The sequence below is a fragment of the Eulemur rufifrons genome, chromosome 7 (genome assembly GCF_041146395.1).
Source record: "Eulemur rufifrons isolate Redbay chromosome 7, OSU_ERuf_1, whole genome shotgun sequence".
Taxonomy (NCBI): Eukaryota; Metazoa; Chordata; class Mammalia; order Primates; family Lemuridae; genus Eulemur; species Eulemur rufifrons.
Window position 1 is genome coordinate 229,902,211 of NC_090989.1, and position 17,350 is coordinate 229,919,560.

Consider the following 17,350-nt stretch of genomic DNA (forward strand, 5'->3'; position numbering starts at 1 on the left):
TCAAAAGTCATTTGTTAATTTGTCAGTTTATGTCTGAACTGCTATGGCCTTTCTAGTTTTAGAATTCTTTTGTGATTCTTATTTAATATTTTCTCAGTGCCAACAATGACTCTTTAGCCTTGTTTTGAATAAATGTAGCCTTATATCTGATCCCCAGCCACCTCTGTCCATTTTTCTAGCGCTGTCTCTTGGTCTAGCTGAGCTCATCCCTGTGGCCCTTTCCCTTTTAGCCTGCTACTTGACTTTTTCTTAGCTTTCTCACCTTTTGCAGGGTGACTCTCACCAAACAAAATGCGATGAGATAAATGGCTTCTGATACCTATCATAAATAAGGATTTAATTCAACACACTTGGCATCATGAGCCATAACCCCGAGTGCCTAAAAAATAACTTTTTTGGGGAGGAGGAGCAGAGGACTTACTATGTTATGAGCTGTTGCATTTTACACCAAATTGTGTTTTACCATATCCTTTTATGTGTGCGGTGAGGCTGCATATTAATTGCTGCCTCCCACAAAGCAGCCCAAGCCCTGCAGCATCAGTGTACTGGGGGAGCCTTTGCTTTTCAGTGTCGCCCTTGTCCTTCCCTCCCCAGCCACTCTTTATCTCACTGGGTAAACATTGCTCTTGGTATTAATTCACTCTTCTCTCTTTTCCGCCTGAAAAGGAAGTTGGCAGTTGTAGCAGTTGTTACATTCTACTTTCCATTCTGGCCACATTGTTACGTGTCTGCCCGGGTAGACTGTGCACTCCTTGCTGTAGAATTCAGATTTCATTCTAGCAGTATCCCTCAGCGCTGGTCAGTATTGGCACATGAGTGATTGACTTAATGAATACTGATGAGCAGAACATAAATCTTACAAGTAGTGTTAAGAACAAAAAGATTCTGCTATAAATCTGTGTTTAAGGACTTGGAGGAAAAGGAAAAGCCTCAGTCCTCTCACTTGCTTGCAGCAAAACAATAGTGATGTCTATTGAGCCCAAACAATTCCCCGTTTGAGTTGTGCATGTAAGCTTGCCATGTAGTGCCTGGAAAAAGTGTCTTGGGAGAGCTAAAAGAAAAAGGAATTAGCTGTTGTATCATTATCATTAGCTTGTAACTTGTTTGATAAGGAAACAATAATTAAAAAGCATTTGTGCCTATTTTGGAATTACCTATTTATGGAAGAAAAAAGAATCATAAAACTGGCAAAACAACAACAAAATTGTATCACAAATCATATTAACAGGAACAAAAAGGGAAGCAGATGTGCTTTGAATCTCCAGCTCCTTCACATCTCATCATTTCTTGATGCCCTTTGCCAGGCGGATGCTCAAGGAAATCTAATGATACACAAAGCCTCACTGCCAGATACCTCATTACTTCCTCAATCCATTAGTAGCCTTAATGGCCTATGCCACTAGAATAAGTATGGAAATCCAGTCCCCCAAGAAAGTACAGTGCTTTATAAATCATGCCTGCTTGAGGATTCTCTCGGCCCTTGACGTTGACGAATAGGTGAAAAAAACCCGTTGTACTTCCTGAATTCCCTTATACAGGAGGCTTTCAGAATAAGTGACATCTTTTACCTTTTTAACCCTCTAACCTAGTGGTTCTCAAAGTGTGAGCCCTGGACCAGCAGCATCGGCGTCACTGGGAATGTGGCAGAAATGCAGATTCACCAGCCTCACCCCAGACGTACTGAAACCCTGGGAACGGGCCAGAGCCACTCCATTCTCGGCACTGGCCTTGCCAGGACTGTCCCCTCAGGGGTACCTACTGATAGCTTTGTGCTGGGCAGTCGGCTCCCTGGAGTCCAGTGCTCTCCTACTCTCCTCTTTCGTTTACCTCCCCACCAAACACACACTTTTTAATTTTATTTTTTAAATTTATTATATATTTTAATACAAAAACTCCATTTATCTTGAGGAGGTTGGGAGTTAACTTAGGTTTTTTTCTACTTCCCTCTCCAGCCTTAACTCCATATGAGGTAGAAGCTCTGCCTGCCGTACTCTTCACTTTGTTTTTCTAGCAAGTCTCAAGACTTCATTCTGAAGGCAAAATTATCAGTGTCTCTGTAGGCCAGGGTTAGGGATAACCTTAACTAATTCAGCTGTCTACAACAGTACTTACCAAATAAATCTAAGTATGTATAAGAATCTTCAGAAACATCGTGTTAAAAGCACTCTTGAGTGGCACTGTTTTAGAGTAATTACCTCATGTTGACCCAGGGTCTGCTCTTCTTTTAATTGTGCATTCTTGGTTTGGGGTAGCTTTGAGACCTATGGGCTGAGAGCTGTTCTTGCTCCTTTGGTATCCTTTGCCTGTTCTTATTTTGGCTTAGTGCTCATCTACTTTGGTTTCTCTGTTGATCTCATTCTGTTGGTTTCCCCTGGTCTAGGAATTCCACACATTTGTGGTCCTCTGATGGCAGTCTTTCTTGGTTGTCAGTGCTATTATGGTTTCATATTTATTAAGGGTTTGCAGCTGGATCAGTGGTAGAAGGGGCGAGTGCACCATATTGGTCCAAATCAGTCTTTGCTTTTCTTAAAGCCTTACTTCTTTCTGTTGTCCCCAAGCATGACTCATTGCAGCAGCTATTCTAGTTCCATAGAGAATTTTGTCCCTACTGCTTTCATAGCACTTATTCCATATAACATTGTTAAGAAGTGTCTCATTTGTCTTAGATGTCTTTCATCTACTGGATTAGATTCTGTAGCCCTGACATGGTTAGGTGTCCAGTTGCCACAGGTGTTTCGGCCACTGTGGAGAAAAACTGGTTTAGCTGCCAGCAAACGAAAATGGAGGTCAGAAATACTACACGGACTGTACTACAGGATACATTCAGGATGACTCCCCTGATAGGTTCTGTGAGCTTCTCTGTCTCTCGAAGAACCTGTGTGGTGTTTAAGTCAAACTCTTCAACTCTAAGAATAAATATCTTCCAAAGCATCGAAATACGATAGTGTACAGTTAGGTTGACTCCAAGCACATTGTGGTTCTAGCCTTAGACATTACTACTTCTGTTACTCCTGGTAGAGGGCATAGCCCTTCTTAGATACCAAGGATCGAATCCTGTCGGGGCTTAAGTATATTGTCTCTATCCCCTGCCCCCGTTTTGGAGGGCCTCTGTGTAATGAGGAAGTTAATGGTGGCAGAGGCTGGGGGCGGGGGGGACCAATTCTTTAATTAGCTAAATCTCAACACTCTGTCCTACTCTTAAAAGATCCGCTCTAATTAGGAAAATAAGAAACAATTCTACTTTTCATACATCTGTCAGTCGCTAATAAACTTATTCAAACACTGACCTCTAAGATTGCCAAAGAGATAGGTGCTAAGATATTAATAATGCTTTTATGCATCTTATGATGGGTCTTGTTTTAGTTCTCTCTCTCTCTCTCTCACACAATCTCCCTCTCCCCTCACCTCCCAAGCACCTCTGTGTGTGTGTATGTATGTATGTGTGTCTGTGTATGTGTAATTTCTGAATCAGCTAAGCCACATCTCCAACTTCCATTTAAAAATGCTTAATTGTACACTGAATCTGGATGTATAGGGAAGTCAGTAAGTGCCTGGAGTATAGGTCCCTTATAGGGACTAGTGAGAAATAACACTGCTCAAGTAGAACATGAATCTTTGCTCTTCCATCTCATGCTGTTTCTTTGTTTTGAATGACTTGGAGATAAGGAGAAGCCATTAATATGTGAAGCCAGGTGGTGGTGACATGGGATTTATGTTGTAAAGAGATCACTCTGGCAGCCCAAGGGAAGATGAATTGAAATGGAATAAAATAAAATATGGAGACACAAGTTAGGAGGCTATTACTATGCTGGGCAAGACACCATGGGCGGAGGCAGTGGCAGTTGGTACTGATGGGTAGGGAGAGATCGGAGTAAGATTAAGGGACAGAATCTATAAGACTGAGTTGCTGATCAGATGTGCGGACAAAGAAGACTTACAAGTTAAGTGTACAGGTTTGTGATAAAATACTACAATTCCCAAAAGGCAATGAGTTTAAGTACCTTTTTTTGTCCCAGGAAGGAAAACGTACCTACAAAAGAAGAGCAGTTGCACCAACATTTGATCAGATTGCAGAACTTTTTTACCATTAGGAATGAAAAATTGAACTTTTTGATCATCGTTTCATCTGCTTTCCAATCCTGACTCTATGTTGTTCTACAACCATATATTCCTAAACCTTACATATTAGTACACAAATCTTATATTTAGTGAAGCTGTTTGATTTTCCCCATCTCATAACAAATGCACTGATAATGTTTAGGGCTAATTGTGTGCAATTTAATTTTCAAATTGTGATAATCATTATTGCTGCTTTTATATTCATTTTCTCTTCACCAGGCATCATCAACTATAGACATTCAACAAAATTATGCCCTTTAGGGTGATTTTCAATTTTCTCACTTTGGAAGGCATATTTTTTTGTCAGTCATGAAGGGTTCAGATTTGGATTATTAAACACTTGAGCCCCTAGATCCTACATTGGACCATTTAACACTTTATTTATCCCTGTCAATGGAAAACTTAGCCCATCTGTATGCTATTTGGGTGTTTCTGAAGACTTCGTCTAATTTAGGAATGTGCTCCAAACCATATTCTACCTCTTAGAGTACAGAAAGACATGCTATGTAGGAGGTAAAACAGAAGTAGCTTTTGCATTCATGGATGATTTACAAGAGCACCCTTGAGGCCTTTTCCTGAGCTCTGTACCTGGCGGAGCATGTGCAAAAGAGTTTGGCTTTCGTAACTACTAGAAGTATTTAAACATATGTTTGGTAGTATGTGACCACAGAAGTGTGTTTCCTTTAAAGTAAGCAGATTATATTGCCACAGATGCTCTCGCCACTAGGGCCCCTAGAGGGTCAGGACTTGTTGATGTAATCAGTTTTTTTCTTCTCTAATAGCTATTATTCTGTGAATTATGGAAATTGGCTGGGTTACAGAGTTTTAGTTCATGTTCTTCTCTTTTTAACCTCCCAGAAATGCATCTTCTGCAGACACCGGGTTAAGAAGGTCTCTGGAGCCTGCATCCAGTGTTCCTATGGGCGCTGCCCGGCCTCCTTCCATGTTACGTGTGCCCATGCCGCTGGAGTGCTTATGGAGCCCGACGATTGGCCATACGTGGTGAACATCACGTGCTTTCGACATAAGCTCAACCCAAATGTGGTAAGGCGTGCTCTCCCTTCCCCAATGCTGAGACTGCATCTGGATTCTCCCCTGTACATCTCTAGGCCTAGCATGCTTTACTCTGTAATGTTATCCATTGTTGACGCGTCTAGATTAAGGGTTCCTTGAGGGCATGGATTGTACATTATTATTTACTAGTATTTGCACAGGACCTCTGAGTGTCTGGTGCACACTAGACACAACAAATATTTATTGAGTTGAATGAGTGAAAGAAGAGATGAATGAATAAAACTCTTTATACCTGTTTTGGTTTTGGATCTGTATCCAGGGCTGCTGAGTACAGTTGTATAGATTGTGTGCTACACATATCCAGGGTGAGAGTGAGATCATTTTTGAGAGGGAAACAGTGTGAGAAGCACCACCTGAAATTATGCAGTAAACGATCTATGCAACTGCACACTGTGGCTTTGAGGTTTTATTCATCTCCTCCCTTAACAGAAGAAACAAAGAGCAGCAACACAGTAAAGGGAGAGAAAGGATGGCCGCAAACCTTGGGGGCCTTGCTGCCTGGGATGGGTTAGGTGACGGCAGCATGGAGGCTCTGGAAGGAGTGACGACAATCTCATAAAAACAGAGAAATGTAGAAGAGAAGTATAGAGATCAATTTTTTTTTTCCTTTTCCATTTCACTCAGGACTGAATTTATTTCTGGGAAAAGAGTGTTTGCAACCAAATAACATGTGAATTGAACCATAATTCAGTTTACCTGTCCTCGATGAATGAAATCTTTTCTCTGTTTTAAATGCTAAGAAAAATTATGTAGAGATAGTCATATGTCTTTGTTAGCTTTCCAGTTCACCATAATTATTTTTGGCTACCAAATAAAAGGTTAAGGCATTCTATAGATGCTCAGCTTTGCTAACTTGCTGTTCTTTGTTATCCCTGGGAGACTTGGCCACAGGCTATTAGCAACCTAACATGCTTGTCCTATGTCTCTCATAACCTCTTGTGAGCAGCCTGCCAAGTTGTCAGTATTGGCTCGTGGAGCCATACACAGCAAATCTCCCAACTCTTTGTAATGGTTTCAGCAGTTTCCATTGGCATCTTGAGAGATATTTGACATTTGTGGGTTGGGACTGTGTGCAGATGTGTGTGAATGCACAAATGTACAAAGTGATGTCACCAACTGTCACATCCATTTTATTTTCCATATTTTTCTTTTGTTTTAGGTCTCCAGTTGCATCTTCATTCGTGCCTTTTCCTTAGTTTCTTGAGTTGATGTGCTGTTGCTAAGAATAGTATTATGTATTTAGTAGAAAATACATTTTAGCAACTTTTAAAAAATTATAGTAATAACACACTACATTACTGTGGAGCTCTGCCATTTACAGTGAGTAGGCAATAGCATTATCTCCTTACATGATCCATGTGAATGCGTTTTGAAATGTGAACAAGGTCATGACCTTTGAAGTCAGAGTAGTTTGTGTTCCCACTTAGATTCTGCCAGTGACAGATTGTGCAACCTTGTGCACATTTTTATCTCTGAGCCTCAGCATCCTCGTCTATAAAAAATAGGATCCCACCTCACCATGTTGTTTTCAGTTCACAGCACAGAGTAAGCACTCAAAAAGTGAAAGTTCTATTCCTATTATTTCTTCTACTTCTGCTGTTGCTGCTGCTGGTGGTGCTACAATCTTGTATGAACTGGGTCATATGAGTAGTATTTTTCCTGTTTCAAATATAAGAAGCCTAACATCAGAGAGATTCAATTCTTGCCCTAATGGATGGAGTTAATGAGAGGCAGGTGCTGGAATGTAAGTGCCTTCTCAGCTCCTACTCTATTATTTGTTGAATTCCAAGCCCCAAACCTCAAATGGTTCTAGAGGTGTTCATCTAAAGCTTTGCTTGGGACCATACATTACCATTTTAATAGTCCAGAGCTCTGTGGTTACTGATGATTATATTGAAGTTGCTATTAAAGTGATCCAGGTGTTTAATCAGGACCTCATTCCTCTTAACTCTGATGTGTGGTTCAGTCAGGTTTAGGTTACTAATGTGTTTCATAAATGATGATGAAAAAGAAAATATTTGACTTTGAGGTGATTTAGAAACTGCTATCCCCTGCAGATCCACTTTAAGCTTGGTACACTTTGTAAAGAGTGCGGAAATCATCTTATAATTTACAATATTACATGCGGCAGCTTTTCCTTATGAGGGAAAAATTGCGCTGTTCATAAATTGCCTTTGCTAAGTTCTTTAAGCAGAGGCACTTGTGAGCACTGTATTATTTCTGAAATATATTTCTGGTAGCTATTACTTATCCATTCTTCAGTTAGACTCCAAGTATGGATTCCTCCCCAAAACTTTTGGCAACTACCCAGAAGGAATTTATAGAATCTGGCAACTTTGGTTAAGAGCATTGTACTCATCCCTATTGCATGAAATGTTCTTTCCTTTTCAAGCACAGAAAAGTTGAAATTCACTCAAATATTCACAGATGTGTAAACTGCGAAAGCTAGAAGATATGCTCCTTATAGCAGAAACTATAATTTGTCTGTATTCTCAACCATGCCTTGATTATTTGAGAGTAATGAGCAATTGCTGTATCACAGCAGTGAAAACTATGAAATAAAGTTCAGGGTAACTTGGCAACCTGACCTAGTTGTTTTACAGCCTAGAGGAGGATGCCTGTACAATTTGGGTGAAATAAGCCTACTGGGGCTTCAATAGGATCTCCATTTTTACTCACTTTAGTATCATAAATTATTTTAAGTATACCAGTTTATTCAATTTTATTGAGCTTGGGTGTAAAATCATCCTGGATAATTGTATAAACATTCATCTGATTCTTTTTGTGTGTGGCAGAGTCTCACTCTGTTGCCCTGGGTAAAGTGCAGTGGCATCATCATAGCCCACTGCAACCTCAAGCTCCTGGACTCAAGCAGTGCTCCTGCCTCAGCCTCCCAAGTAGCTGGGACTAAATTTTGCTATTTTTACAAGAGACGGGGTCTCGCTCTTGCTCAGGCTGGTCTCAAACTCCTGAGCTCAAGCAATCCTCCCGCCTCAGCCTCCCAGAGTGCTAGGATTACAGGTGTGAGCCACCATACCTGGCCTCATCTGATTTTTTTTTATAATTGACTATCCCATCAAGCAGTTAGCATATATTTTAATTAGAAAAGCCAGATTTTGAAAAAAAAAAAAAATAGGCAGCTTAAAAATTCTTAAAGATGGAAACGAATATGTAACAGATTAAGTACATAGCTGATCCCGGTTATTTTAACCTAAATTTTAGTATGTATTTGCCAATGTTTTTGTCAAAGACATCTTTTGAGTGGCACCTGCTGTCTTTCAAATGTAAGGTCTTATTCATGTGTGCACATTAGTATGGACGCACGTGTTTGTGTGTAGTCATGCTCTGTGCTTTACCACCCTTGCCATGATCCGATGCGACCTGTTTTCTGAAGGTTCTGCTTCTGAAGGTTCCATTTGGGCATATTCCTAACCCATTTATTTGAATGTTTCACAGATGTTTATAAGGAAAAGACAAAGAACACAATAAATAGTAAAATAGTTTTAAAACTGGAAGTCTTGAAAACATATTCCTTCTCTGAAGTGAACAATGAGCTGCATGTAAACTGTATACTTCTGGCAAAATATAGCCACCACAGAGACCACCTCCTGACTTCTGAGTAAAACTAGACAGGTGCCCAGTAGAAGGATACCTGAATAACAGAGGACAACAGAGCTGAGAAAGATGGCATGCACAGATTGTTTTCCAAGCAAGTTACTTAGTAAACCTTTGTATTAGATTAGAATAGTCCATATATTCTGTGTAGGGACACCAGAATCACTTGCAGTTTATACATCAATTCATGGCAATGAACATGACCTCTGTATACAATATCTTGTATGAGGTACATTCTGTTTATTCGTAATACCCTCTGCTCTAGAAAAATATGACATTTGAAGAATTAGTTTCCTTCACAGTTTTAGAAAATTTAGAAGTCATGGCTGTTTAACATGGAGACAGATACCTATTCAAAAAAGAGGAAGAACTTTTGTAGAGAAAACAGTGTTGGTCAATTTATTTTTGCTGTTTTGTATATTTTTTTTCTTTAATATTTTAACTAGATCATAGGCTTCTTAAGGACAGGGAGTTTTTGTTTTGTTTGTTTATTTTTTGTCTTTCTATTTCTAGTAGCTAGCACTTGGCCATCCATAGGAGCTGCTTGGTATAAATTTGTTGAAATAATTAATTCTATGAAATGGCATTAGTGGAGAGGAAAGAAAACTACTGTTCCTTGTGCATCTTTTATGTCAAGTGTGTTGTAGATATTTTACACGTGCACCATATTTTGGGGCAGTGATGTTTGTGTGCATAATGGAGAGCAGGGGGTATGGTGGCTTCTGAGCTGGTACCTCCCACTCTGGAAGATTGTCCGGATCGTGTTATTCTGCTGTCCTGCGTGTTCTATTCTGGCACTCATCGCACACGCTGGTTCCTTTTTCCAGCCGTTGTGTCTGCAGGCCAGCTCCCCAGGCCAGCTGTGTTACAGCCCCTTCCCTGTCATCGCTATGCAGGGGTTCAAGGCAGGAGGGGACGCTGCAAGTGCACAGGATCCGATGAAGGGCTCGGAGCAAGACAGCTCCTCTGGTTAACCCACGCTTGTGTAACTAATCTGGGAATGATAATGGGTGGGGATGCCTCTCATCACTACCAAGAATAAAAACTTCTCTAAATATGCAAAATCATCTCTAGGCCTCGACAGTATGCAAAACAGTTGATCAATGCCCCTAAATTCTAAACCCTAGAATAGTAGTTCTTATCATGGAAGAACATTGTATGCCGTATTACACTTTCAGTATCCATTATTGAGAAAAGACTTAAATGACAAAAATAATTAAGAAATCAGTATACTTTTATATGAATTCATTAATTATGAAAGGGTAGGCATGTTTCAGGTTGATTAAGGATTGATAGGGAGAAAGCCCAAACACTTACTCCCACCATAAGATTCTCATTTATTTAGCCAAGGATATAGAATTGTAGCAGAAGTAGGTTTACCAAATAGGGTGAAAGTGAATGCAACTTATCATAGCAAACTTTTGGCTGGCTACTAGTTCACTAATGGGCATATGCAGTTGGCTGTGTGTAGGGTGTTGCCAGATCTGAAACTAAAGACTTATTTTTTCTGTACCACAGGCTTTTATATTTGGGACTCTTTCAGGAAAACTTATTATCCATGTTTTCTATTTATTAAAATTTTTATAAAATGAAAGTATCTTAGTTCTTAAACCAAAATCGAGGTCCACATGTTCAACTAGGGGAAGAAAGTAGAATCTGTTCCCGGATGGCTACCTGAACAATATCTCTTTCCAACTATCTGGAAGTTTAGAAAACCTGTTTTCCAAGCATCTACCTGGATTCTGGTTTATACATTTCAATTCAGTTAGTTTCAATAGGCCTTTTGGGTTGAAGGCCAGAATTATAGTTTATCGTATCTGCATGGTGCATCTCACCATATTATGCCCTCTGGACCCGAGATGGGTGGTCATACAGTTGTGTTTTTGTAATTAAGCAGCATTCCGTTAAGTTACATCAGTGGGTAGGATTTTGCTTAGCTATACTTTTTATTGTTGGACTCTTTTGAGCATCGTCGTGGTTTATACCCTTTCATAAACCCAGTGAGTGCCAGTTGACTGTGATTTTCTTCTTGATGCTCTTGTCCCAGTTTGAATATCTGGTGCCTCTTCCAGGTAACTTCTTTTTTTCCTAATTTAAAATCACTTCCAGACACCTTTCAAATCATCTTTGGTTTTTTCTCAGCAGGAAATGCCAAACTCATCTTGGTTTCTATTGTACCAAACTTGGAATCAGTGATTCATCAAGGAGCCCAAGTTCTTTATATGAGAGCTGTATCAGAGACCAAATTTGTCATGAAGGGTGTACATTACCATGTTTTGTTTCACATGAGCACTGGCTAATTTAGTGCTGGGGCCACTTCAGTGACAGAGCAGACAAGTGATATTTTTTTCAAACGGTCCAGAGTTCATGTTTATTTGTCCATTTTTCCTCTGTCTTTAATAAGTTTATTTTTATATGGCCCTAATTTGAGGGCTTATTAATGTAATTTTTCCTTTCATAGGTGATATCTATTTTACTTAGTCCACGAAGTCATCTGTTCATGTGTCACACTGTATGTTTTTACACTACATATGTTTAAATTGTGGTGTTAATAAAAATTTTAGATGTCTTCATTTTTTTCTTCTTTTTTTTGTTGGAACCATGGGGTCAAGTGCCATGGAAGTAGCTCCACCACTTGTAGGTCCAAAAGATCCTACTTTCAAGCATCACTTCAGCACCTTGTATCTAAAAAGAAAAAAAAAAATCCTTACCTTCCTCCAGAGGAACACTGAAGTAACTGAAAATACAGGGCGTGAAGTGTGATAAAATCATCAGACCTATGGGACCTTACAGTGTGATTCAGACATCTGTACCTCAGACTTTGTGCTTTTCAGACAAATAAAATATTTTGATGTTTTCTTGAAAATCCTCTTAACTTTTCATGGGCTGTGTATGTTTTGGGAATTGGGGGTAGGGCGTGGGTTTGTCCCACCACCTTCTTATCTCTCTCGTGCTAGGGCCCCTGATCATGGCTCACAACCTCTTCCAGAGGGTGCCCTCTGTTCCTTAGCTCCTTTTCTTCAGATTATGATATTGACACGCTGGCCTGCTGTGCCAAGAAGGCACTTAGCTCCCTTTATTTAGGAGCAAAATTCACAATTCCTTTGAGGACAGTTCTTAAACATATTGAAGAAGGGATGAGAGTGGGGTACAAACCTCAGAAACCCTGACCTCATCCCAAGATTTTAAAATCAGACGAAAAACTCAGGAAGCTGGGTTAGCGAGCGGAAGGGACTGAAGAGATGCAGGAAGCGATGCTGCAGTGCCAGTGAGAAGTGGGGGCTGGGTTTCCACGGCGCCCATGTCCTGCGCACGAGGTGAAGGGTCTTGATTCTGGACACACTTTGGAGGGAGACTTACAGGCCTTGGTAAATCAGATGTAGTGGGGAAGGGAGAGAGAGGACTCCAAGAGGCCAGCAGTTAATTGAGAAATAATTAAGAGTTTGGCCTGCTTGCAGTGTGGCCTCCTAATGCCTGTGACCTTAGCTCCAGTAGGGTTGATACATCAAACGCAGCTGTGAGTTGAATCCGTCCTTTTCATTTTCCCTCACTTAGTCTGGAGCTCAAATCCTCTTCCATCCTTTTCATAAAGGGAACTAAACTTTAGCTAATGCTCACCTAACAGTGAGCTGAATGGTATCATTTCCACAAACCTTCATCCGTATCTCCCAGGTCCTAGGTGTCTTTGTGTTTCATTGGTAATGGAATTGTTTCGGCTGTTGTTTCCTTTAACAATTTGGATATTACTAACTTTCTGTTCAATGAGTTTGTTATGACCAACTGTACTCTTTCTTCTCAGATGTGCATGTAATTATTAGGTATTTGTGTGTATTTTGTTTCTTCCACATAAGTTTTTTTCTGAATTGCTTGTGGAATTTGCACCAATATTACTGAAAAACAGAGAGAATTCTGACCAAAGCAAAGGTATGGAGTAAAGAATTGTTAGCAAGGATTTTTAAAAAAATGCTATAGTGATTCCAACCTGAATCTGATCAATATTCCTAAATCTAACATTTAATACATTTTTAAAAAGAGATTCCTCACCCTCCTCCTGCCAATAGAAGTGTTTTATTGATATTTCAGTCCATTTATCCCAGATGACAGAAAGTTAAGGTCAGATTTGCCTAGGAGGAGAAATATTTAGTACAGACCTTTCAGAATATTTACATTTGGAACCAATCTTTCCCTTAATTCATTTTATCAGGTTAAGCCAGTAAATATAGAGCCTTTTTTAATTTTGTTAAGAAAATTAAATATATCCCATTTCAAATTTTTGAGCTCTATTCAGTACCCCTCAATTTGCTTTCCTACTGCTGTTTCTTTAGCCATTTCCATAGGAGGGGCTAAAGCCTCTCTCGTCCGTGCTGTGCTCTCTGTTGGTAGACAAGGCTGAGGGAGGGCTGCAGCAAGCGCCTGTGCTTACAGCAGCCTCAGCATACTCTGGTAAAGAAGGCAAGAAAGTTTAAAATAATTTTGGAAAGATTACTGTGAACCAGGTTTGGGGGCAGGTGCCTGTAGTCCTAGTTACTCGGGAAGCTGAGGCAGGAGGATCACTTGACCCCAGGAGTTTGAGTCCAGCCTGGACAACGTAGAGAGACCTCTATCTCTCTTAAAAAAAAAAAAAAAAAAAAAATGGTTGAACTCTAGACTATTTGTGCTAACGAAAAATAATCTATTTCTTAGGCATTTGATGAGCTTCTATTATGTTGATAAATCTCAAAAGTCTGGGAAATTAACTTCGGAGGACGGTTACTTCTCTGATAATTCTCATACTGAAGTGTCATTGTACTAGGTAGGTTCAGGAGTTGCCAGTGTTTAGGAGTGTGGTGGAGTCAAAACAGCCTTGGCATCAGGCAGTCCCAAATTCACATTCCTGCTTACCATTCTGAATCATGCTGAGGCTCATTGAGAAAATTAGCCAGATCTTAAATCCCTGATATGTACTGATGTGAGATCAGATGACACACCAGGATTAACATATGAAATTGCTGTTTTTTAGGTTAGAATTGGTTGAATATCAGCAATTTCATATTATTCAATATAAAACATATTCAGAGGAGAGGGGCTGCTGCTAATATTCTTTATTTTTCTGGACAGGGAGCCTTTATGGCCTATTTTCATGATACTAAACTCTAATTTGGGAAGCAATTTGGAAAATCTTTCTACAGCTATACTAATTTGCTTTATTCTGGAAATACTTGACATTGTGCTTACGAGCTGAGGATTCATGTTCATAAGTCTTGTTACCTTCAAGGACAGAAACTCAAGCACTTTTACCTGCTCTGAAATGTATATAGGTGTATGGAGAAATTACTAAAAATTGATAAAGTTTTAAAAATTATCTGGAATAAAGGGAATTAACACTTCTGTTTGGTTATAAATAATCGCAGTAATATGTCAGCATTTTTCATTAATAAATTTTTCATATGCTAGAATAAAAACTTGTTAATAGTGATGTTTTGGTATTTCTAAAAGAAAATAAAAAACCATTAACTTGATTGCTTTTGTAACAAAATAGAACTTTTATAAAAATAGTTTTCCTCTCTCTCAAAATATGGTTTTAGTTCTATGTGGAATGATGTACCTTCATAGGAAGGAATACTCACCTGAACTTTTTATTCTGTCCTTCTGTAAATTGCTCCTGATTTAAAAAAGAAAAACTCAAGAAAAAAAATCTGCATCTTGGCATAGGTGTTTGGTTCTTATCACAAAAGCAGACTCATGAGAATCCACAGGAGAGACTTGTCAGTGATGTGTTTCCTACTTGGCTCCGTCATTTTCCTCCACGAAGTGCACTGTGGGACCAGGACGGCCATCAGCAGACCTAGGATCTCTGGGGGCCCCCTGCAATGAGAAGTAGTTACCTGGGACACTTGATACCTGGCAACTTCAAGGACCAAAGTACTGCGGAAAATCAAGTTTTCCACTCCAAGGGCCAGTTGTCTGGCTACATTTTTTTAGCATAGGTAATAAGGTGTGTTTTCATATAAAATGCTTGATCACTTTTTTTTAGAATCAATTTCTCAGTTCCCAGGATTTTAAGCTTTTCAGCAATTTGTACTCTTTAAAAATAATTAAGACATGCAGTATCATCTGATAGCTTGTTAAGAATATTAAATAGTGACACTAATCCCATATTTTAACATTAGGATTAGAGTCAAGCACCATGGATACAGTAGAAAAATATAACTGGAATGTGTCAACAGACACACAACAACAAAGGGTATTGGACATTCCAACATTTTATAAAGCATAAGAGGCAAGATTTTCAATTCCTTCATTTAGAAAACAGTAATTAGATGCCATAGTCATAATGAAATCCATAGATATTGACAAAATGTATTGAAAGTATAATTTTAAGAATATTAACCACAAGCAATAGAAAAGGCAATTAAATGACTTATTAATAACTTCCAACATTTCTATCTAAACGGCTACTCTGCAGGTCTACATTCTATGCCCACTTTCAACAAACATGATACACAAAACTCCGGATTAACTCGAAAGGTTTCATGAAGCTTCCTGGCAGGAAGCCAGTTAGCCTGGAGGATGCCCCAGCTTCTTTGTCCTGCCCTTCCGTGGGATATCTGAACCCTCGGCTCTCACACATTTCTCACGGGCAAGTTGATACTTCTTCCCTTTCCAGCCAAAATGGGTAGTTTCTTGACCATTGCTTATCTGAAGTTGGCTTGTTATTTCTTCGTAAGGCATCCCACGTCCTCTCTTGTCTTTTCATCCCATGCTGGTTGTAGTGGGTCAGCGAAATTATAGAGCAGTGTCTGAAGAAATGTAAGAAAATTCGTTTCTACATTTTAATTTCTCTCTCAGCCATCACTGGGCTGACCTGGCACTCAGAAGCTTTTGCTTGGGGCAGGGGCAGGGAGAAGTGAAACCCTCTTCCCTGTGAGCATCAGACACCCTAATGAGTTATTTTCCATTTTGACTGTCCCTCCCTGAGTTAGTAGTAGGCCTTTTGGTTAAGTTTGTCGCCTTTCCCCATACATTTCATAGAAATTAGAAGGAAATACAGAGTTTATAAATCCTTATATTTAATTTTCAATTAAAAAGTATAAAAAAATTATACTTAGAAATCTGCTATCATTTTCATCTTTATTACATATTTGGAGAACAAAGCAGTGTCCTTACTAGCTACCAAGAAAGTCGTTTTAACTAAGGTTATATGGACCACAGAGATTAACCTTAGGTCGTAGAGAATGGGAGGGAGGCTGGGAAGGAAGCGTTAGTGCCACAGCACCTGCCAGTTCTTCCCTTCCTGCTCACACTCGAACCCATACACCCGCCTTTCAAGCACAGTGCCTGGTACATAGATTCACTCAGTTAACACCAGACAAACTGACAGATGTTAGTTTGCTTGATTAATAATGGACTTTAAAGACTTCGTAGATTTATCCCCTTTTATTAGCATTGGCAAGATAGGCAGAATCTGCACTGCTCGTGCTATGGATGTGATGGGGATGGACAGTAGAAAGCCTTTGGCTGATTTTCCTTCCGGTGTTCCCTTTGGCTACTTCTGAAATCCAAAGAAACCTAGGAAATTTATGTTCTCTCTCTCTCTGTCTCTCATTCTCTCTTATATAAAGAGCGTGTCTTTATAGACACAATTGGCTCTTCTACCCTAATTTTGTCTCTTGTTTAATTGGATCACCCTCCTTTGTTGGGGGGAGTGTTTTAATGCAGACAAGGGTTATAAAAGTGTAGTAATAGCCAACATTTGTATAGTGTCTTTTATAATTCACCGTGTGCTTTCACATATAGTGCCTCATCTCATTTGATTCTCACAGTGACCTGGTAGGTATTGGGATTGTACCCATTTTGCAGATGATGAAATTGAACTTCAGAGAGATTCAACAGTTTTCAAAAGTGATAGCACTTCCAGGTCTTCAGAGTCAGAACACATGGCATTTCATTTAGACTGTGCTGTTTCAGTAGTCATTTTTCTAACTTGAGACTATGACTTGGATAAGCTTATGTGGTTTCATGATTTGCCTAGGCTCCCTTCTTGGTGGTACAGAAAACCTGTTAAATTAATTAGTCTGTTTTGTTTTGGGTTACCTTGTTTTGTTACGAAAATTTTTGTATCTATTTCAGGTATGTTTAACACATTCACCAACTGTAATTGGGAGGCAAAGATCCTTATAGGCAAGAGTACTATATAGTGATACCCTATGTCTCTAGTTTCTCCCTGTTGAAAATGTCCCATCAGAAGTCATCTAAAATAAATTGTCACATTATTTTATTGTTGAATAAATGCTTTTCCTTCTCATTTTATTTCCTCCAAATTTTAAGTCCTCCAACTTTGTTCTTTTTTTTTTCAAGATTGCTTTGAGTATTTTAGGTCCCTTGCATTTTCATATAAATTGTAGTTTCAGCTTGTTAATTTCTCCACACAGACATACACACACACACATCTTGCTGTTAATAATTGGAATTGTGTTAAATCTATTATTCTTCCCAAATTTTACTGTTGCCACCCAAGAACACTGAACAACTCTTGAAATTAAAAAAGCCCAAGGCAGAGCTT

At 39.3% G+C, this 17,350-nt stretch overlaps 1 protein-coding gene across 2 annotated transcripts in view; it reads left to right on the plus strand.

The window, feature by feature from the left end:
- Positions 1-17,350, plus strand: part of KDM4C (lysine demethylase 4C) — a 355,559-nt gene that overhangs the window by 293,495 nt on the left and 44,714 nt on the right. For both annotated transcript variants that reach the window (XM_069476472.1, XM_069476471.1), the window contains one exon: positions 4,978-5,163. In XM_069476472.1, coding sequence (XP_069332573.1) covers positions 4,978-5,163 — 186 coding nt within the window. The remainder of the gene's footprint in view (positions 1-4,977; positions 5,164-17,350) is intronic.